Source organism: Saccostrea cucullata, unplaced genomic scaffold, assembly GCF_032062105.1.
Source record: "Saccostrea cucullata isolate Sc308-1 unplaced genomic scaffold, CSIRO_AGI_Scuc_v1 ctg3283, whole genome shotgun sequence".
NCBI lineage: Eukaryota > Metazoa > Mollusca > Bivalvia > Ostreida > Ostreidae > Saccostrea > Saccostrea cuccullata.
In genome coordinates this window covers 18,894-41,801 of record NW_026933368.1, presented here as the reverse complement: position 1 = coordinate 41,801, position 22,908 = coordinate 18,894, and the positions used below count along the sequence as shown (strand labels likewise).

The following is a 22,908-nucleotide window of genomic DNA, read 5'->3' as shown; positions in this document are numbered from 1 at the left end:
TAGCACCTTGGGTGACCGCTCGCTCTTGTTTAAGCATCAAACGTCGTCTCTTGGTTGAGGGCAATCAGGACTTTTCTTGAACTTTTTCTCTGTGCCTCATCGTCTGCTCAGCATAAGCTGTGGTATTTTTCCCATGATACAGACCAGCTTCCTTGTGAACCTACATATTCATGAATATTATTTTAATAAATAAATATCCTTTTTGAATAGTGACAAAATAAATAATTTTATTCACAAAATTTTATTATGAATTATAACAAACTATTTGAAAAAACAAAGTATATTTCATGCATGTACTTACAGCTCTATGGCTTCCATTTCTTTATTGCAATACATATGTCTTTAAAAAGATAAACAAAACAAAACAATAAAGTAAAAGTGTTGTACAAAAGTGAACACAAACAGAAATGCATTAAGTATGCAATTGCAAAAAACAAAGGAGAAAGATCATTCTTCCTGTCATTCAAGATTCTGTGGGTTTAAACGGAAACCAGAGGGGAAAAAAATTATGTCATTGTATTTATAATTCATTTATATATTTTTTTTTCTTTTTAGCTGAATGTTCATTGATATTAATATTTCACTTTTTTTCTATGTAATTAGTTTTTTATTGGCAATACAGTGTACATGTAAGTAGGTAATGCAATTAAACTAAACTGAAGAAAAATATTCCAAGCCAGGTGAATTTGAAGAGGAGGAACAAAATGAGAAAAAATTAGCAATATCACATAGGCTGATTTTCTCAATTTAGCTTTTCCTAATAAAATTCACCTGGCTTGGTATATTTTTCTTCAGTTTATATTACACTTTTAGCACCAAGATAATATATTATGAAATTTGTTTTCACCTGTAAACCTTTACTGAATGTGATTTGTCTATATTTGTTTTTTCATTAAAATATTAGTAATATTTTCCAAGTGTTTTTCATATTCCATTTCTTAGGAGAACAAAATCTAAGAACCATCCACTTCTCTAAACTTGTGACATGATATTTAATCTTTTTCAAAGAAAAAAATTGTTTGTATCATCTGTCCTTAAACATCTTTTCCATTTATAAACATAATATAATGAGACAAAATAAACATTAAGTTAAAAAAAAACACCTTTCAATATATCGATATATCATATACTGAGACAAATTATTAACTAGAGGTACTGTGAGCAATGAGCTCACTAAATGATACCCCCCGCCTTCCATATGAATATAATGGCAGTGTCCATGTTTTGCTCTGGAAAATCCAAAATGTATGTCAGATCAAAAAGTAAAATAAGAGGTACACAATGATAATATGTAATAAAGATTCTTTGAAACTTTCATTAAATTTCCTTCTGTGGTATGAGTGGAGTTGCGGATAAGAGATGGGTACCCCCAAAGCATAACAGACGGACGGACAGACATACCGATTACTTTATACCCTCCCAATTTTCAAGTGAGGTTATAAAAACAGTCACTAAAGCGCTTACAAGTATCAAGTAGGAAAAGACCTCTATGCATTATAATTAAGCACATCAATTTCATAGTAATTTGTTTCGATAGACCCATAAACATGCATAACATTTTATTTACATGTACTTATTTTATTCTATTTATAGATATTGGATGCAAATTTTGTCAATTATAAAAAGTCATTTTTATATACATTTTTTAAGTTCTTATGATGAATCATATGGAGATAAGGAACTGTATACAAAATCTTAAGTCCACAAAACAATACAAAATAGGAAAAAGAGCAAACACGAACCTACATATAATCAAAGTTGGGATCAGATGCGATGGAGGAGTAAGCATCCCCTTTGGACCGGTCATACCAACTATGTGCTCCTTGTCATGATCGGGAAATAACGGAAAATTTGTCGTCAGTTCAGTGTATAAATAATGGACTAACAATTAGTATGCAAAACGTCAATTTGCATTTGAGTCAATGATAAATTGTATTTGCTGACAAGGTCATTGTATCGACCATAGAACTTAAGGTCATTGTATCGAACATAGAACTTATGAATTGATGACTATAAACGAAACTGCTGATATTCTTGCTTCATCAAATTGTTTGTCAATAATTTATCTCGTTTTAAAGATTGTTCATACGTATGGAGCATGATCTGGCTTACCAAATCAGCTGAATTGTATAAACTCTGTATGCAGGTGATGCTCACTCCTCAATGGCAACTGATCCCACCTCTGATGATGTGGAGGTCCGTGTTTGCTCTGCTCCTATTTTATAGTGTTTATAGGACTTTGATATTGTATACTGTTCGTTTTCTCCATATCCATCTGGGACAGAAAAAAGACGCATGTTTAATCTGTGATACTGCAACATACCCAAATCAAAAAAGTTTGACCTAGATAAACTATAAACAATCAATATTGTTTACTATGAAACACTAAGTGTAAGCTTGGTATTTATATATTGCAACTGCCCTCTCTGGTGTCAAAGTTGTAGTTTCCCTCACAAACAGACATACAGACACGTTATAATATACTCGATTAAATGTTTAAATAAAATTAACCATATCTTAACAGATTGCAAAATTAGCCAAGTCATTACTATTTAAGTGTGTGTTGCATTGCGAACCACAACCATATTTCAGTATAATATTACTGTACATATATGTAATCAATAACCAAAGTATGGTTTTGGTTCAGAATGCAACACATGGTGTACTAGAAGTTTAAACATCATAACCCTCCGACATTTTCCCATATGCCCAATTTTAAAGCGGTTGAGGGTACCATATACTTTGGCCGATAATTCCAATTTTATCCTAATTTTTTCCCCTGCAAAAATATACATGGCACACAATTAGACATGTTGAAAATAATGAAAGTAAGTTTAAAATTGTGTGCAGCCTAATTTCATTTATCGCAAAAAACATGGGCCAAAAAAGAGCCTTATCGAAATATCTCCTTTATTGATTTAGATTCATAAAGAATACAATGCCAAATCATATACATGTACATGTACACCATTCAGAGGAGCAATTGTGTATTTGAGAGGATAAAAAATATGCTTCAGTTAAAAAATTCTAGAGAGTAACACTCTAAATTATATATATTAATCTTAATAGTATATCAATATATAGGATTACCAATGCTACCAAAATAAATTCAGGTCTTACAAGTTAAGACTGTCAAATCCCCTTTTGTGCCATGCTGTGTCAGCAGCTGCTGACATTTCCTGAAGCGTCTTACAAGGATAACTGAGCTTCACAACTTTCTTGCCTTTAACTTTATCAACTTTCTTCATAAATTTTTCAGATCTTGAGGGAGCACCGGGAGTTTGTAAAACACGCTTCTCCAGGTGTGTAGGATTACAAGGAGTTTTGGGACTGTAATTAGAAATAACATGTTCTTTGTCAACAAGTTAAGACATTACAAAGCAGTGAATATTTTTAAAAATTGCATCTGACATTACTACTATCACACTTCTGAGTGAAAACACCTGGTCTTTTCTGGCCCAGGTTATTAAGGTGTGACTTAATGTTTTTCAATTTAAAAAATATAACTGCATGATAATGTACGTATGTATCAGTGGTTCAAGCTTAGAGGTTTTGAATATTTAATGAAGGTTTGTGTTATCCAGAGTACATTTGAGGTTCATAAATTATAATTCCATGCAAGTTACTTGTTAATCTAATTTCATTAATTTAATTATATATTTATTATTCTAAGAACAATTACCGTTCGTCAGGAATTGGAGTTGATAAAGTTTGTCTTGGAGTACTTGCATTACGGGTCGATAGGTCTTCGGGTCTACATGTCAACGGTTTCTACAGATCTACGGGTCTACAGGTCTATGGGTCTACAAGTCGACAGGTCCACAGGTCTACAGATCGACAGGTCAACAGGTCTACGGGTCTACAAGTCTACAGGTCGACAGGTCTACGGGTCAACAGGTCGTCAGGGTATCAAGGTCACAATAAATATGATTATACGTGTTAAGAAACAAGGGTTTCAATGTTTCCTAGATATTATAGTATTAAAAATTCAGATGTATGATAATATTTTTTTTAACAATATACGAATTTTTTGACAAGTCTATTTGTAAATGAGGTAACAGATAAAAGTAAAAATTATATGAGATGTGTAAATGTTATTCAATTTCAATGAATAATAATAAGTGATTGGGTTTCTAAGGTGATTGGGAAGAATGTGAAATAGTTTAATATAAAATGTTAATATTAGCGGGTGCTATATAAAGATGTAGACCTGTCGACGTAGAGCTGTTGACCTGTAGACCCGTAGACCTGTAGACCTGTCGACCCGTAGACTTTCGTTAGATATTAGAGTGCTAATAAACATTTATATTCATATAAGTTTGCATTTTTATGTATTCATATACATAATACTTATGAATATTTATGAATGCAATAAATTTAGTTTAATGCAAAAATAAATATGATATTTAATATTTTTTATTTCAAATTACTATTACAGTTAAAAGGAGTATTCACTCCTATTTCAATATGAGCGAATCCACAGGAACTACATATCCGTATACTATACTTGACCCGCCATGGCCTTGTGTTCCTTGTCATACTCGGGAAGAAGAATATGGAAATAACGAACAGTATTCAATCTCAACGTCCATTAAACAATATACAAAATAAGAGCAGAGTAAACACGGACCTCCGAAACATCAGAGGTGGGATCAGGTGCCATGGAGGAGTGAGCATCCCCTGCCGACCGGTCACACCCGCCGTGTGCTCGTTGTCATGATCAGGAAATAACGGAAAAAAATCCGTCGTCAATTCAGTTTATAAATAATGGACTAACAATTGGTATGAAAAACGTCAGTCAGCATTTCACTTAATGATAAATTGTATTTGCTGACAAGGTCATTGTATCGACCAGAGAATTTACGAAATGATGATTTTAAACGAGACTGTTGATATTCTTGTTTCATCAACTTGCTTGTCAATAATTTGCCTCGTTTAAGAAATTGTTCATACGTAGAGCATGTTCTTGCGTATCGAATCAACTAAAATATATATACACCGTATGCAGGTGATGAAGGTATATTGCTGCATAAGTAAGGGAAGTTGACGATAGAAAAGTTAAAGTCATCACGTTTATCATATAGCTTGGTTGTTAAATTACCATTAGTGTCTTTTTCAAGTAAAATATCCAAGTATGAAGCAGAAGTGTCGGACTCTGTGGTATCTTTTATCTCAAGCTCACCAGGATATATCGTGTCGACGTAGGAATGGAAATTATCATTATTAAATAATTGGAAAATCCGTCGTCAATTCAGTATATTAATAATGGACTAACTAAAAGTATGAAAAACGTCAGTCAGCATTTGCCTCGATGATAAATTGTATTTGCGGACAAGGGCATTGTATCGACCATAGAACTTTTTTTTTATATTTTTAAATTTTTTTTTATATTTTAAACAAGACTGCTGTTAATCTTGTTTCATAAACTTATTTGTCAATAATTTACCTCGTTTTATAAAATAATCATACGTAGAGAATACTATTGCATGTCGAATTAACTCAGATATATACACTCAGTATGCAGGTGATGATGGTATATTACTGCTTAAGGGGGATGTACAAGCCAATTGGATCTAGTCTGGTGTGAAATAAGAAATGCCAAGAATGCGCCTAATACTCGTCTAAACTAGCCCAAAGTAACTCAAAGTGTTAATGCACTAGTTACCTACTGTTAGAGACCAAAATTAGTAAATAATTAAGTTTATTTTGTTTTAATTAGGAGGAAATTAATCATTGTAGAACTGCGCAGCTACAGCATTCACGAGATAAAAAATGCATTGAAAATGGTGTTAGTGTGATTCATTGATAATATGGCTACAACCATTTGTTTCGCTTTTTTCTTGTCATTATCTAGAATTCTTGAAAATTTGATTTTTCATATGTGTGTCTTCCTGAGGCCATGTGTTTATTTCGTCCGCCATTCCTCTGTCACACAGAGTTCGAATAACATTGATTTTAGAATAAATGCGACCATAAAAACATCAAGACAAGAAATTACTAAGTAATAATCATTAGGTAATATTACTTACTACTTTTATTTGTTGCATCGCTTCGTCTGATTAATGAAAAAACGCGATTTTAACCCCACTCCAGCAAATCGGGAAAAACTGTTCTGCTCACAGCTCCAGTTTCCTAGTAAATATTTATACACTGGGCACGTGTTTGACATGTGCATATATCTGCTGTGGATTGATGCGTTTATTACTACGATTATATTTAATTTTTCTTGGAACAAGTCTTGATAATTTGTTGGTTTCTTTAAAACTCAAGAAAAAAGCTAAAAAAATGCCCTAAACATATGTGTTTACGTCGGGTCTTTTTTTCTGTGGCGATAGAAGTTATTTTCAAATGGGGCACTGCAAGGAGGATGCTAAGCATTTAATTTGAAAATGTTAAACAATATGCGGTGCATGAAAAACAAATTGCAATTACATGTCTTACAATCGAAAAGTTGGTACATATGTCTATTTTGTTTAGCAGTTAGATAGAAAAAATAGGCAGTTAAAGGATTTCCTTCAGGCACCTCACATAAATAGCTTGATTGTTTGCAATGACCAACACATCGTATGGAGTAATGTTTGGACATAAAAACGCATCATGTTTCATTATGTTGGCTACGTTGTAAGCTCTCGATCATTGAACATACGAAGCTTGATAAAATATATAGAGTTGTTTTTTTTTAAATTTAGAAGCAATAACAATGTTTGCAAACAAAGGTCCATTGCATATGCTATGTCTATCATCGCAAAAAAAGGAGAGACTACCCCTCCCCCCTTCCGAAAATCCTATGTTCTTTTTTTCAAAATAGTGCCAAAGATTAAAAAAATTGCATTACTAAGTATGTGATGGAACATGTACTAGCCTTATAAGACCATTTGTTGTAAAAATATTTGGTTGCCCTCTCTCCCGATCTACTGAATAAAAATGGCCCGACTCAATTTTATTTTACATCCAATTACAGGATTTTTTTTCTCCCGTCAACAAATATGTTTAAATTTTAAGGATTTTTTCTCACACCATAAATACGGACCCAATAATTTTCCCTGAGTTGGGAGGTCCACCAAACGTCATTTTAAAGATGGTATAAATAATAATTTTGTTGATTTTTTTTCTTTACTCTGTAAAATTGTAATTTTGACAAAATGGGCAAATAGAAAAAAAAAATATTCATTAAATCTCCTAACCCACTATGAATGATTTTATTCCTTTTCAAATGTTGCTCCGCTGTAATGAAAATTGTAAATGTTTATTTGACAGAGTATATAGGGGGGGGGGGGTTGATCAAAAGTAAACGATATCTTAGGTATTTGATAGTTATATTATTGTTGAAATATTCAAGTATTCAAGTATTTTTCAAAGTGTAAATTGGAGATCTTTGATAGCATAATGCTTAATTAAAAACAAATTCCTTTTCAAATTTCCTTTCACCGGGCAACATAACAAGTATCATATTCAACCATCTGCCTTCCTTCCCTAAAACGGTCTATCCAATCATTGATTGAATTATTAGGAAGTCATTTGTCTTAATAAACTATGAACAAATTCTTTTACGTTACTTCAAAGGCAGTTTTAAAATACACCATAATTATTTTAGTCGGTTGTTGAATGAATTCCACTGAGACAACCATTTTTCGTCACAAGTACCTGCATAATGACTTTATTTTCACATTGTGAGCAAATCTTTATTCGGCATATGCTATTTATAAAACTTAAGTGTGCACCAAATTTGTTTCTAATCTAAATTGTGGTTTTGTAGATATAGAGATAGTTCGAGAACTTTTTGATCACCCCTCGTACTAGTAGATACTAACACAAGGTTTTTCATATCGATTTTAGGTGTTTAATTTCTTTGTGTTTCATTGGTGATAATTAAACTTTTGATAGATATTATAAGTTATCTGTGGCAAACTTACAAACTCTTAATTTTAAACTTTGATGGTGCTCATTTTTCCTTACCTGGAATCAAAAAGTTTATTTCAATACGTACACTATTTAACAACTGTTCGATTATAATACTAAATAAATTACTTCAAGCCACAGTATAACACAATTCCTCTTTGAAAAGTGTTCATATTATTTGAAATATTTTTCAACTGTAATTCTCTTCTACATTTAAAGATTGTTATGTCCCTCCATATTAAGAAGAGGTCTGGAAAACAAAATTCTGTGCTAAAAATAGACCACGTGCTGCTATCAATGAACTACTTTCAGGGTTCTTTACACTCTTTTTGAAGACAACGATACCTTGTTTTGAACTTAAAATTATCATTTAAAAGTGCAAAATTTAGACTTTTTCTCAACAAATGGTTGTAGAGAAAACATTAATGCACATTTTGCGTATTTTTTTGGATTTTTTAAGGCTCTGCTGAATTCTGTAGCTGCGCAGTTCTTAGGAGCATATCAAAAACATTTTTCTGCAAAAGTATAGATTATATATGCACAATATGCATTCAGTTATGCATATTTATTGTATCTTTATCATAAGGGTTTAGAATTGATCAAAATATAATGTACTTTAGCCATTTGAAGAAATGTTTACATTTTGTTCTCACTGCACTAAATATGGCCGTACATCCCCCTTAAGAAAGGGAAGTTGACGAAAGAAAAGTTTAAGTCATTACGTTTATCATAGAGCTTGGTTGTTAGATTTTAGAAACATTCAACAAATTCACTGTACGTTTTCAAAATATGGGGATAATATAACCCTATTTAGATGGAAAATATTGTCTACCCCCCCCCCCTAACAATTCATCGAGTATAATTGAATTATAATTGAATTGTATTAAACAGATATCTTATGGCCAAATTGCTGGTTCCATAATGTAGGCAGGAAGTGAGAGTAAGCCTGCGTTGTAGCAAATGCTAATGTTAAAACGCCGCTTAATGAAACAAATAACATTTAGCGTTACAACGCTTAATGCATCAATCAGTGCATTAATAACTGGCATTCTCAACCGCTAATGCTAAATCACCGGTTAATTATATCATTAAGCGTCAAAAATGCAGAGCAACACTGACGCTAAATGAAACAAGCAAATATGACAATAGCCGACTTGTCGTACGATAGTACGATAGTAGACGCGTTTAGTAGACCTCCAAAAATGACAAAATCAAGTCGAGAACTGGATGTCAAAAGTGGAGACCGTCGCAAACTATGCGAGTGTTTAGATTTATGGATGCAGCATTGTCTATTCTAAAAAAAGAATGAATTTCTTGATTTATTCCTTAATGTAACTAGTGTGAAACGGAAACCTCGACAACGAGATGAAAATCAATACAATGTCAAATTATGCATTGAACAAATTTTCACTGAAAGATGCACGTTTCCAGAACAAATTTAAAACCTGCACGAGCGGCGTTTTGGCGTTGTTTTTGTTGAGCTATTTTGAATAATTCATTGATCAAAGATAAAAATATTATTTATAGAGATAATACATGGCATTAATGTTCATTATATATAAAATGTTGGTTATCATGCATATGTATACCAATTTCTAATTGGTAGAACTCGGACAACCCTCTCTTAACGGGTTATTTCTACTGCTTTAAATTTTGTACGAATTTTGGTTCAAGTAGTGTGATTTTTATTTTATCGCTTTAATTTTTTTAAGAATTGCGCATGTCCATATTAAATTAAAGTCATCGGTGGAAAAAATCCAATGATTGTTTGAATATATTTACATTCATATAAATGTTTCTGGACAATGCAATATAAAAAACATTATCCCGCCTTGATAATGATTCAACGAATTCAAATCCGTTTGTTTATTTACCTTTATATAACACATGCCTCTCATTCATTCCTGTATTTAAACGCCCGCGTGGCGCAGAAGTTAGAGCATCTGCTCTAGAGTCGCAAAGTAAGGAGTCAATCTTTACGTCGTAGGTTCGAATCACACTGTGAGACGTGGAGACTGGTCCTTCGGATAAAATCGTAAAAATCCAGATCCCTTGACGCAGTAGGTGCTGGCACGAAAAAATCCCTCCCTGCTCAATGGCTCTGAGTGCCGAGTATAGGACAAAATTAGGAGCTCTCCACAGGCAAGTGGTGGCGTCTCCATATGAGTGAAAATCTTCGAGAGGAACGTTTAACAATATACAATCAATCAATTAATATTCCTGCTTTTAAGAAGACTTAAAAATCGGGTATGATTTGAAGACAAATCTATACTAAATAAATTATTATAACAATCTATGCGTCTCGAAAAGTACTAATTACAGAGTTTACAGGTAATTGGCGATGCTTGTATAATTCATGCTAGTAAATCAAAATTTACCTACATGTAAATGATTCCAATTGATATTCAACTGAATATTGCTCAAAATTACCAACAGTTCTAAGCTTAATGGCAATTAACATTACTTTAATACATAAGATATTGAATGTTTTTGTACTTCTTTGAAATTTTACACGTTTAAATTTTACGAATTTATCAAATTCCTAAAAATAAGTAAAATATAGCAGGTCGTAAAATTTTTCCGTTATTCAATATACATTGAGGTAATGTTTTCCTAGCGAGCTATGCAGGTTACAGGTTCAAAGAACTTTTTTCCTATAGATGAAAAATCCTGATGCACTGTTATGGCGGAAGATAAAGGTCAACCTATGGTATCCTTGCTGTTAATTTGTCATATAATCGGCCTCACAAATGGATACCGTCCTTTGCGACAAGGACTTACACCAACCAATGTACTGTTTGTCAACATTAAGCAAATTATCACTGATGATGTTTTATTAACTTTCTGACTCATAGCAAAATTGAATTACATCATTTTGGGGTTAGTTTACACTGTTTTACAGAAACATGTGACAGTAAAAATCTCTGTTCACAATATTCATCCTATGTTTTGAAAAATGAGTGAAAACGACAATGTTTACAAATATCTAAACAATTACTACTATTTTGAAAAATCAAAAATTGTAGTTATCCACGTTTGTCTGACATTAAAACAGATAATGAAACTTGCATCAAAAGCTTTTTTTAGCAATTTTTCGAAAGAATCAGGTGACAATAAAAAAAAAAACCTCTGATGTTAGAGTTTGCAGACCTTTATACTCAATTCCATTTGATGTTAAAACTGTTACTGTCAGATCCCTCCCCTGACCAAATATGGAGCACGTAATATGGAAACCCAGATTCAGTCTAGTCCCATGTACTAAATTGATATATAGATTATTACTTATCAGTGTTATACATGTAACACTAAATCTAAATACACGGGTTTCATTTTTTTGTATCCAATTTTATTTCTCGAGTCCACTTCTTTAATTTCACGACGAAAAAAAGGCGACATATGGGAATTATCAAGTACTTTGTTCTATGTTTTATTTCATGTCTTGCTACATGTACAACAACATTGTGAAAACTTGCTGTATGTGGTCGTTCAATCCATAAGTGTTAGTGGTCTGTTATTCTTCTTCAAATCTCTTCTCCTACGTGTTTAATGATTCAATTCATTTTCCACAACAACTTGAAAGTCTATTGCTTTACATATAAACATTTTTGTGTGTTATCAAGGTTAAACGTACATTTTCCCTAAAATCAAGACTGGACAAGGACTGTTCTTCCTAAATATTCCGGTTTCTCTTTAGATTAAAGAAAATTTTCTAAGAAGAATATTGGAGATTAAGCCTAGAAACGACACAACCTTAAATATTTTACTTCTCGGACAAACTGGATGTGGAAAATCATCCTTTGTTAATGCGTGTTTGACAGCATTACTACAAGAAGGAAGAGTTATTAAACAAGCTCCAGTTGGACCAATGACTGCAGAAAGTTTAACAAGAAGGGTAAGTGCTTTTTGGAAATTTCTGGCTTGATATTTGATAAAAAAAATAATAATATTAAAGGGTGTTAAAAGATCAATGTTTTTGAGATAAATTATGCACACATGCTTCATACCATGCACTTTAAATAAGAAAGAGATAAAAACTCAAAAATAAAGAAGACTGCATTATGATATTGATGCATAAATTTAAGATTTCATTAAAAAAATTATTTTTAAAAATCATGTTAATATTCATGCAAAAATCATACAAAAACCATGCGGAAAGTTCCACATAAGAATGTCATGTGAATGTCCTAATTAATTTTTTAAGTGAAACTCGTGCGTTTTTTATGTGAACATAATTTCGCATGATTTACGTTGGAATTTAAATTTATCAGTTTGATATGTATAAATCGTGCTTAATTTGCAGAAATATTTTGTGATATTTATCAATCAGGGAAAAAAAAAACAATGAACAAAGAATTTGAATGTTTCAATGTTTTTTTAGTTGTTTCTGCCACAGTAAGTAATAAAAATTGCCAGTCTCTGATATTTTATTACATTTTCAACAGTGAAATACTGAAATTTATCTATTATACAAAAGTGATATATGTCACAGTGTAAAAAAAATATCTAAATGATATTCTGTCACAGTGTGAAAAATATCAGAAGTTCGGTAAAATCCTCGATTTACCTTGGCATAACGAAGAGTGTTTGTAAAAATATTCCTTGCATTTGGATAGTAATAATAATATATATATAAGAGAGACAGAGAGAGAGAGAGAGAGAGAGAGAGAGAGAGAGAGTTAGTTATCCCATTCTGACAGAGAATAAGACTGCTAAAGTTCCCCTCAAATATGTTGCTGAAATCTATGTTTACACTGTTTTCAATCTCGAATCATTCGGCTACCTAAGCTATGACGTCTCAACGTCTCAACTATGACGTCCTATAGCCTCTGTCTGTATTAAAAAAAGACAAATAGGCAAAGGGGAAATCAAAGAAAATGTAATAAACTTTTAAAAGTTTAAAAACTCACTCATGAGACAGGATTTTTTTTTTATATATTTTCACTAATGCTTCGCAATCGTGAACATATCAAAATATCCTGTTAAACTCGTGAAATGAATTCCATATTCAACTACAAAACATTGAATAATTTTAAATATCGTTTGGATGTTCCTTGTTAATACATTGACTTTAGTGCCGATGGCTGTGTTTAAACGCGGTTTTTCAGTTTTTTTCAGTCTTGTGTCCTGATCGACAAACATTTCCTAGAATGAAATATATTTTTTTTTTTAAAGTATTACCATCCATTCTTATATTCTAATTGTTTAGGTCAAAGGGACTAATTTCTAAACAAGCTAATTCAGGACGACTTCGATTCATACCCGAGTATTAACTCTTGGTTAACGTCACATAACCGGACGTTTACACAAACATGTGGTTTTCAAGCCAACACATATGAGTTTCAAGGGTAGCAAAAATAAAATAAATTTCCTCAATGAGTTTTAAAAGGCGGTCGAATGGGTCCATTTTTACATCATCTGTTAGTTAATTTTCTCTATAGCTTTTGCTGCAGTTGAAATTTTTTTTTCTTTTTCAGCTCTGAACTTTATTGGTTTCGAATTTAAAATCATGTCTCTGCTGTTGTCGGGCAGTAAGCCTGAAAATTCTAATCAAATAAACATATATTCATTTAAATTATAAAGCGTTCATGTAGAAAGTGCGTTTTGAAGTTTGCTTTTAAGGATAAGTATGGCAAGTCCTTTTACTATTTATTCGGAAAACAAAATTTATCTCAAAATTACAGAGATATCTCTCATTTTGAGAGATATCTCTTTAAAAATAGAGATATCTCTAAACTTAAAGAGATATCTCTCATTTTTAAGAGATATCTCTATGAGAAAGAGATATCTCTTAAACTTAGAGAGATATCTCTTATACTTAGAGAGATATCTCTTTTAATTAGAGAGGTATCTCTTCCAATTGAAAAGATATCTCTTTCTCCTTGAAAAGATATCTCTTTCTCCTTGAAAAGATATCTCTTTTGTGAAAAGAGATATCTCTAAACGTTAAAGAGATATCTCTTTCACCTAGGGAGATATCTCTTTTACTTTTGGAGATATCTTTCTAAGTTAAAAGGATATCTCTTTAAGTAAAAGAGTTATCTCTGTTGGTTTATCTTAAGAGATATCTCTTAAAGTGAAAGGAATATCTTTCGAAAGTGTCTAAAAGAGATATCTCTCAAGCAAAAAGAGATTTCTCTTTATTGCAAAGATTTTTTTTTATTTAAATTCCATTTCAAATGACTTCCCCCTTACCGGAAGTAAGCTTTTTATTGACGGAAATACTCAAATTAGAAATAGATGATTATTTCATAAGCTGAGAAAATTCGGTCCATTGCATTTGAGATTATATAAATGCTTACTAATATTAAACTTTTAGCATTTTGTCAACGTAGCTACCATTATTATTTGTTTTAAGTAAAGGATTAACGATTTACGAAACTATTCCAGAGACTTTACTTCCTGTTTCACTTTCGTTTTAAAGTGGAGAATTAATTATTCTATTTTAAGCATCACTAGAAAAGAGATATCTCTTTCATTAAAAGAGATATCTCTTTAGCTTAAAAAGATATCTCTTTTTGAAAATCTAAAGAGATATCTCTCTAACTAAGAAAGATATCTCTTTTAACCTTGTTAAAGAGATATCTATCTAACTTTAAGAGATATCTCTCTCGCTTAAAGAGATATCTCTCTAGCTTATAAAGATATCTCTCTAAGTAAAAGAGATATCTCTCACAAAAAGAGATATATCTTTTGTTTATCTCTCTAGGGTATAAAGATATCTCTTTTAGTCAAAGAGATATCTCTATAAGCTGCAGAGATATCTCTATATGCTAGAGAGATATCTCTCTTATTGAGAGAAAATTTTTAGTTCACGAATAAATAGTAAAAGGGCATGCCATAGATAAGCGATGCTAAACATAATATTTAGTAAAAAAAATAATTCCTACGTTCGGGTTTATCTTTCGACGCCGCCATATCGAAACTCTAGTAATCCTACTGTATGGCTGGGTTTGCTTGGGTAGAGTTCATAAAGTCATAAGACGTATTTTGAGTAGTAACTATGGTCGTTCGATTGAAACTCAAGTAACTCGAGTACGTACTCGGGTACGAATCGAAGTCGCCCTCAGAGAATCTGTGTCCCTCGCTTAAGGAAAAAAGAAGACCATGAGTAGTTCGGGGGCGGGCGGGGGTCGGATCCCCCTGAATGAATTGTTAATTAAATGCATACACGTAAAAATTGCCAATATGGATATAAAGATTTGATTGCTTAAACTTTATTATGTGTATAGAAGATTTTCATTCATATAGAATATTCATCACACTGTAGTTATGATTTTATGAGGTTTTGCTTATGAAATTTTTTTTTGAAAATTATGTACAAATTAAATTTCTCATATATTAAGCACAAAATATTATTGGGGAAAGTTAAAAAAAATCTGTTGAGTTTTCTTTTTGAAGTCTGCAAATATTTTTCCAACAATATAAAATACAGTTTAATATTTTGTAGTTTATTTCATATAAGCTGAAAATCAAAACGAATGGTCAAGATGCAGAATTACCTATTCAATTGTTTGACTCGCCGGGACTACAAAGTGAAGAAAACAAGGGAGTACATACTGATGATATCAAGATGATGTGCAGAGGTTTTATCAAATCTAATTATTTGGTAGGAAAAAAAGATAAAGTTTCTCTTTTTGTAATCCATTCTTTCGACATTGCAAAGCTTAATGCGAATCTATATTTTTGCACCAAGAAAGCATTTGCCGAGAGATTATACTGTTGCTTAAAATTATTTTTCTTTCTCTTTCTTATTGTTTCTTTTGTTGACATTTATGTTTTAGCTCACTAGAACATGGTTAAATTGAGCTTTTCAGATCAAAATGACACCATTGTCTGTTCTTGTCATTCTCGTTTTATATTTTAAATTTTTAACTTCTAGAAACTATTTTCATTGCTACAATCAAACTTGCCACAGAGCATAAATTGATCCAACAGTGACTTCAAATTTCTTCAAATGAAAGCTTTGTTTTTTATGCTCCTGTAAACGAAGTTTTAGGGATATATAGTTTTAATTGTGTCCGTCCGTCTGTATAGTTGTATGTCTAGCTGTTTGTATGTCCACAAAACTTTAGCCTTGCCCATAACTTTTCATTTAGTGGGGCTTAACTTTCATATTTCATATGTATATTCCTTGTTACTAGACCTTTCTTTGGGTATTGCCATTTAACAATTTGACCTTTTGACCTTAAACTTGCAATTGGAGTTTGACCCACGTTTACATGTACACAAAGTACCATATCTTATGAACAATAGATACAAAGACTTTTAGACTGCAAATATGTATTTATTGAGCAAAGACATTTTATGAGATACAAAAACTTTAACATTTTGACATCTACCTTGGAGATTTTAGTACTAATAAAAAACTTTAACCTTCGTCATTACTTTTGAATAGTTAAGGCTAGTGCTTCCATTTTTCACATGTGTTATTCCCGTGAGAAGACCGTTCATTGGATACCAAGAACTTTTACCCTTTGACCTTCATCTTGGAGTGTGACCCTCTTTTTAAAAGCAAACATTGACCATAACTTTTCTAATGTAAGGACCACTGCTTTCTTTCTTTTCGTATTTAATGAATGAGACAAAATCTTTCATTTAATATCAAGATTTTTGACCCTCTGACTTTGACCTTGAAGTTTGACATACTTTTTTAAAATTTTAAATCTTGGCCATAACTTTTGATTGATTGATTGATTGATTGATTGTATATTGTTTAACGTCCCTCTTGAGAATTTTTCACTCATATGGAGAGGTCACCGTATGCCGGTGAAGGGCTTCAAATTTAGACCTATACTCGGCACTCAGGGCCATTGAGCAGTGAGGGTTCTTTATCGTGCCAGCGCCTTACCGTGACACGGGATCTACTTTTTTAAGGTCATATCCGAAAGGCCCGTGACTTTCACTTCGAGTGCCGAGCGCTTGGCGAAGGAACAGTCACTACCTTTGTTAACGTCTTAGGTATGACGCGGCGCCGCGAACGAGAATCGAACCCAGGCCTCCAGATCACGAAGCGAACGCTCTACCACTAGGCTACCGTGATCGGTTCCATACCTTTTGAAAGGTTAGAGTTAGGACTTTCATACTTCACATAAATATTTTTTGTGAAAAGACGTTTCATTGGATACAATAACCTTGACTCCTTGAATCGAACCCAGGCCTCCCGATCACGAAGCGAACGCTCTACCATAAGGCTACCATGACAATCTTTGTGTACCAAAATATTAAATTTGCATTTTAAGAAAAGATAAATCCTCGATATGTTGCCAAAGTGTTTCACAAACACGTCTTGTTTTAAAAGGAAAGCCGGGCAATGGTATATCATTTTTGTTTTCTTGTGTAGCCTAGATTCATACATGTTTTAATCATGAACCACAGAGGAAGAGTCTGGCCTAAATCAGTAATGAAATTGCATATGAATAAATCAAAAAGAGATTTGAAATCTTCTTCTTAAAACAAGAAAGTCATGAGTACTCATTTTAGCTCACCTTAACCGAAGGCTCAAGTGAGCTTTTCTGATCAAAATTTGTCCGTTGTCTGTCGTCGTCGACCATGTTGTAGTCGTCGTTGTTGTCGTCGTAAACTTTTTACATTTTCATCTTCTTCTCAAGAATCACGGGGCCAATTTCAACCAAACATGCTTCAACATATCCTTGGGTAAAGGGGATTCAAGTTTGTTCAAATGAAGGGCCATGCCCTTTTCCAAGGGGAGATAATTAAGAATTAGAGAAAAATTAATGGCATTTAAAAAAAAACCATATTCTTCTCAAGAACCACTGGGCCAGGAAAGATGAAAGATGTGGAATCATCAGGTAGTGTAGATTTAAATTTGTTAAATCATGACTCCTGGGGGGGGGGGCAAAATGGCCGATCAAAGTTTAACATAGGTATATATAGGAAAAATCTTTAAATATCTTCTTCTCAAGAACCATTGAGCCGGGAAAGATGAAACTCATGTGGAATCATCCTCAGGTAGTGTAGATTCAAGTTTGTTCAAATCATGACCCCGAGGGTAGGATGGGACCAATATGGCCGATCAATGTTTTCCATAGGAATATATAGGAAAAATCTTTAAAAATCTTCTCAAGAACCATTAAGACAGGAAAGATGAAACTCATGTGAAATTATCCTCAGGTAGTGTAGATTCAAGTTTGTTCATATAATGACCCCAAGGGGCTAGGGTGGGGCCAAAATTGCCGACAAACGTTTAACATAGGAATATATAGGGAAACCTTTTCATTTTTCTTTTCAAGTATACTCACCGTCAATAGAAACGCAACGCCCAAATTTAAGGGGTGAAAATTATATACGGGATTTAACTATGTACCAAAAAAGTTAGGAAATCTTTTACTTTGCCAAATCAGTTATTTAACGGTTGAATGATTTTCATTCCATTACCGGAAGTTGGTTTTTTAGCTCCCTGAACAGAAATCAAAAATTCGCATTTTTAATAAAATTATTGACAATATTTTGGGTTTTCAAGGTTTTGTACATGTTAATTATAAGTCTTGTACCCAAAGTCCGGAAAAAATATCCTTCTTTCTCTTCCGGATGTGATGCCTGTATTTCCTCAAATTAACTGAAAGCACGCATTTTCATTGCTAATGTTGGAAATTTTCAAAATAAAGAAAAGGGAGAGCTACAGATGCAAATATACACTATATAACGACTTTTCGGGCTCATGTGTTTCAAAAGCATGAATGTCAGTTCCTTGACCGGAAGTCCAAGGGTTACTACACTACGCCAAGTTAGAGAAAATTCGACCTCAGTATCTGAAAAACAGGCTTTTAAAAAAGGACAAGAATATCTATTTCGCTCAGATTAAGACATTGATAAACTTACTGCATGGTAGAATTCGGGCTGCTTATGTTGTACAAGGCTGACTAGCACGTTTTAATTGAATGGTCGGAAGGGGGGATGGTTTAGAGTTATGTGTTACTTTATAAGGTTTAAAGATAAGATTAAGAATGAATACATAAATTTAAAAAGTAAATTTACAAAACAATGATACTTCATTTAAACTTAAAATGTTATCTTTAGAAATTAGAAAGTAACACATAACTTTTAAAACATCCCCCCTTCCGACCATTCAATTAAAACGTGCTGGTCAGCCTTGTACATCATAAGCAGCCCGAATTCTACCATGCAGTAAGTTTATCAATGTCTTAATCTGAGCGAAATAAATATTCTTGTCATTTTTTAAATGCCTGTTTTTCAGACACTGAGGTCGAATTTTCTCTAACTTGGCGTAGTGTAGTAACCCTTGGACTTCCGGTCAAGGAACTGTCATTCATGCTTTTGAAACACATGAGCCCGAAAAGTCGTTATGTAGTGTATATTTGCATCTGTAGCTCTCCCTTTTCTTTATTTTGAAAATTTCCAACATTAGCAATGAAAATGCGTGCTTTCAGTTAATTTGAGGAAATACAGGCATCACATCCGGAAGAGAAAGAAGGATATTTTTTCCGGACTTTGGGTACAAGACTTATAATTAACAGGTACAAAACCTTGAAAACCCAAAATATTGTCAATAATTTTATTAAAAATGCTAATTTTTGATTTCTGTTCAGGGAGCTAAAAAATCAACTTCCGGTAATGAAATGAAAATCATTCAACCGTTAAATAACTGATCTGGCAAAGTAAAAGATTTCCTAACTTTTTTGGTACATAGTTAAATCCCGTATATAATTTTCACCCCTTAAATTTGGGTGTTGCGTTTCTATTGACGGTGAGTATATTTCAAAGTCATGATTAGTGATATTTATATGGAGTCATCCTCAGGTAGTGTAGATTCAGATGTGTTCAAATCATGACCCCTGGGGCTATGATGGGGCAATAATGGTCATTAAAAGTTTAACATAGGAATATATAGGAAAAATCTTTTAAAAATTTTCTTCTCAAGAACCACTGGGCCAGGAAGGATGAAACTCATGTGGAATTATCCTCAGGTAGTGTACATTCAAAATTATAATTCTTGCCTTTTTTAACATAAGATAAACTCCACGAACCCAATTCAATCGAATAATGAGATGTATCGTAAAGACCCCGAAGAGAAAGACAAGGCACACTGTATTGTGTACGTTTTTGCAGCAGACGTAAAAGAATTCGTACACAAGAAGGTTGAAGGACAATTAAAGAAAATCAAAAATGAGTTTAGAGAAGGTATTTAATCAAAGAAATGTACTTAGTTTGATACCACTCTTTCTCTCTCTTAACAATACTCTGATCGGTTCCTTTCAAAAGGGCTGTGATTTTCAAATGTTAAATTGACTGTCACTGTTATGCCATGCCATGTAATGATATTTGTAGATTACATAATAAATAATTTGTTTTAATGTTAAGAGGGATAAAGTTGGGATCCATATAAATGTTTCAAAACGAAATTGCAATTGAAATTTCAAACAATATTCTGAAAACAAATACAAATGTATTTAATTTATTTAACCATTTTTCATTTTTTAAAAATACTTTAACGAAATGATCGAGGTTTAAACAGCTGTATACATTTTTAAAAAAGAAAATTTACCATATACCAAATGAATTAGCTTTAAAACCAAACAAATAGCTAGGAATTTTAATTGTTGAAAATACGAGGGTTGTCCCAAAATTCGTAGAAAATATAGTTGTTGAAAATGGTATCTCAGTTCTACGAAGGTTGTCGCAAAAAGTCGTAGAAAATGTATAACTTTGTTAACATGCAACCAACACTAACCCAAATTTTGCATAGTCTTAATATATTTTTTCAAAGTGTGATTTGGTCCCAAATTAAACGCACTTTGAAAGAAAAATTTCAAAGTGCCTTGATTTTGTCCCAATTTTAAGGCACTTTAAAGAAAATTCAAAGTGCGTAATTTTTTCAAAGTGCGTTGCCACACTGCTTTTTTATGTATTTTTTTTCCTTTTCATAGATATTCCTCAGGTTATACTGTTGACAAAAGTCGATCGCTTAGGAATTGCGGATATTACTCAGATGTTCAGACACAAGATGGTAAAAGAGTACTGCATGAAGGCGGCAGCCATCCTGGATCTATGTGAGAACGATGTTCTCCCCCAGGTTAGCTACAGCGATGAAATGGTCCCATCTGTTTACAAGGATTTGGTTACTCTGTTTAACATCAAAACAATAATAGAGAGAGCAAACGATCGCGTAAATGGACAAATTATCCCCAATGACAATTCAGCAAATGATTAGCCTTTTGCTAACAACTTCGACAATAACGATTTAAAGTAGCAGCATACAACCTAAAGAATTGTAATTTTGAAAAAAAAAAATGGAAATGAAACTGAACTTATTTTATGATATGAGATTTTATGATAATTATTTAGCACTTTCTTTTATTTATTTCTTATGTGTAATCAGCAAAAGAAAGGCATGAAGTATGTGCTGAAAGGTGTGCAATCTGGTCAACTCCCTTTTAGAGATGACATCTCAAACCACCACTATGACCACAATCCATCCATTCAGTTAGAAAAAGTTTGAGTAAGAACTGCGTTTAGTTTTCACATATTTTTCAGAAAAGAAAATTGTACTTGATACTTAATAAATTTGAAAAATAGGAGAGAGTTATACAGAACGAATGTGTAAATGTCCTATAATTTATAGTTCAATATGATAACGTGTTAAGTGATTTTTTTTAAACATACCACAGGCACTTGTTTCGGGAATAGATTTTAATTCATAGCATAATGTGTATTATTATACTATGGCTCAAATATTTATTACAGAAATAAGTGCCTGTGCATTATATTATTAAATAATAATAAAGCAATTAGTTTTCATATTTTTTCTCAGGAAAGAAAATTGTACTTGATGCTACATAATTTTTCAGTTTGAAAATACGAGAAAGTTATATAGAACGCATGTGTAAATGTTCTATAATATAGAGATCAATATAATTACAAATTAAGGTATTACATGTATAACAAGCACTACTAGAGAATGGAATAATACTGCATATTTTCTCATGAAGACAATTTGAATGTTTTAATTCCAAGTTTTTATTAAATTTTGTCCAAGCGTATTTGAAAAATGGAGCATTTTCAAACCATACCCTCCTGGGTAGAAACAGTGAAGGGGCTGTTATACTATAACAAAAATTTTTATTTCTTAATTTCACTTTAATACAAAGTTTTCACTGTGAATGAACAAACATTTCATAGGTGATTAATAAAAAAAAACAATTCATTATTAAAAATTATCATTTATTAATATTATTTCTGGTTTACTGACCTTATTCAATGGTAAGCATGCATTCCAGACAAACAACTTCATTTTAATTTTTTTTAAATCCCGGTGTGCTTTGGGCTACAATTAACATCAACAGAAATTGACTCTAATGATTACTTTCCATAAAAAAATTTTTACAAAATATTTTGAAATTATCAAGCAATTATTACCCCTACCCCCTATATCATCGTTCAATTAGCAGAGACAGGTATATAACTTATCTTCTTATACACTAACTTCTGTAAGATTATATTTATATTTTGATACCATTTTAATAGGCATGCAAAAATGAGTCTCTTGGCCTATTTTACAATGACCTTGACCTTTTAACCTTGAAAAAAATGTAAGATTTACCTAATAACAGCAAAAAACATTGTATATATTTTAATAAAATTAGAATTAGATCATCTAACCAAAATATTTTCACTACAATAATTCCCACTGATTGATACAAACATCTGTGTTTAGACTTTTACAAATTTGAGCCTCATTCAACATCCTTGCAGTCCAAATATACCTGCAGTGCTAGGTCAAAAACATCTCACCTTGAACTTTTAGAATCCTGGAGTAAACCTTTTTACAATACAATCAGTATACAATTATTAACTTTTGATGAGGTCTTCTCATGAGTATACTGACCTGATCAGGTATTTGTTGACCGAGGCCAAAAACTGAGGGTAATCAATACCTTACAAGATCCATATACTAACAAGAAGACCAAATTCAAACATCAATAACTGTTTATCAAATCAGGAGTTTTACAACATTTTTGAATCTATAATTCT

The 22,908-nt window shown here is 32.3% G+C and overlaps 1 protein-coding gene across 1 annotated transcript; it reads left to right on the top strand.

Moving 5' to 3' along the window:
- The first annotated feature begins 3,758 nt into the window (after positions 1 to 3,758).
- On the top strand, positions 3,759 to 21,126 carry LOC134238120 (interferon-induced protein 44-like). Its single transcript, XM_062720242.1, has 5 exons — positions 3,759 to 3,914; positions 11,594 to 11,791; positions 15,347 to 15,505; positions 19,890 to 20,058; positions 20,805 to 21,126. The coding sequence occupies exons 1-5, from the start codon at positions 3,759 to 3,761 to the stop codon at positions 21,086 to 21,088; spliced, it is 966 nt and encodes a 321-aa protein (XP_062576226.1). The 3' UTR covers positions 21,089 to 21,126.
- The last annotated feature ends 1,782 nt before the right edge of the window (positions 21,127 to 22,908 follow it).

Excerpts from the sequence above, each read along its gene's own strand:
- LOC134238120 (XM_062720242.1), top strand. The coding sequence starts at position 3,759 with ATGTCAACGGTTTCTACAGATCTACGGGTCTACAGGTCTATGGGTCTA. Across the intron at positions 11,792-15,346 it reads CAGAAAGTTTAACAAGAAGG|TTTATTTCATATAAGCTGAA; the intron begins GTAAGTGCTTTT and ends AATATTTTGTAG. Across the intron at positions 20,059-20,804 it reads CAAAAATGAGTTTAGAGAAG|ATATTCCTCAGGTTATACTG; the intron begins GTATTTAATCAA and ends TCCTTTTCATAG.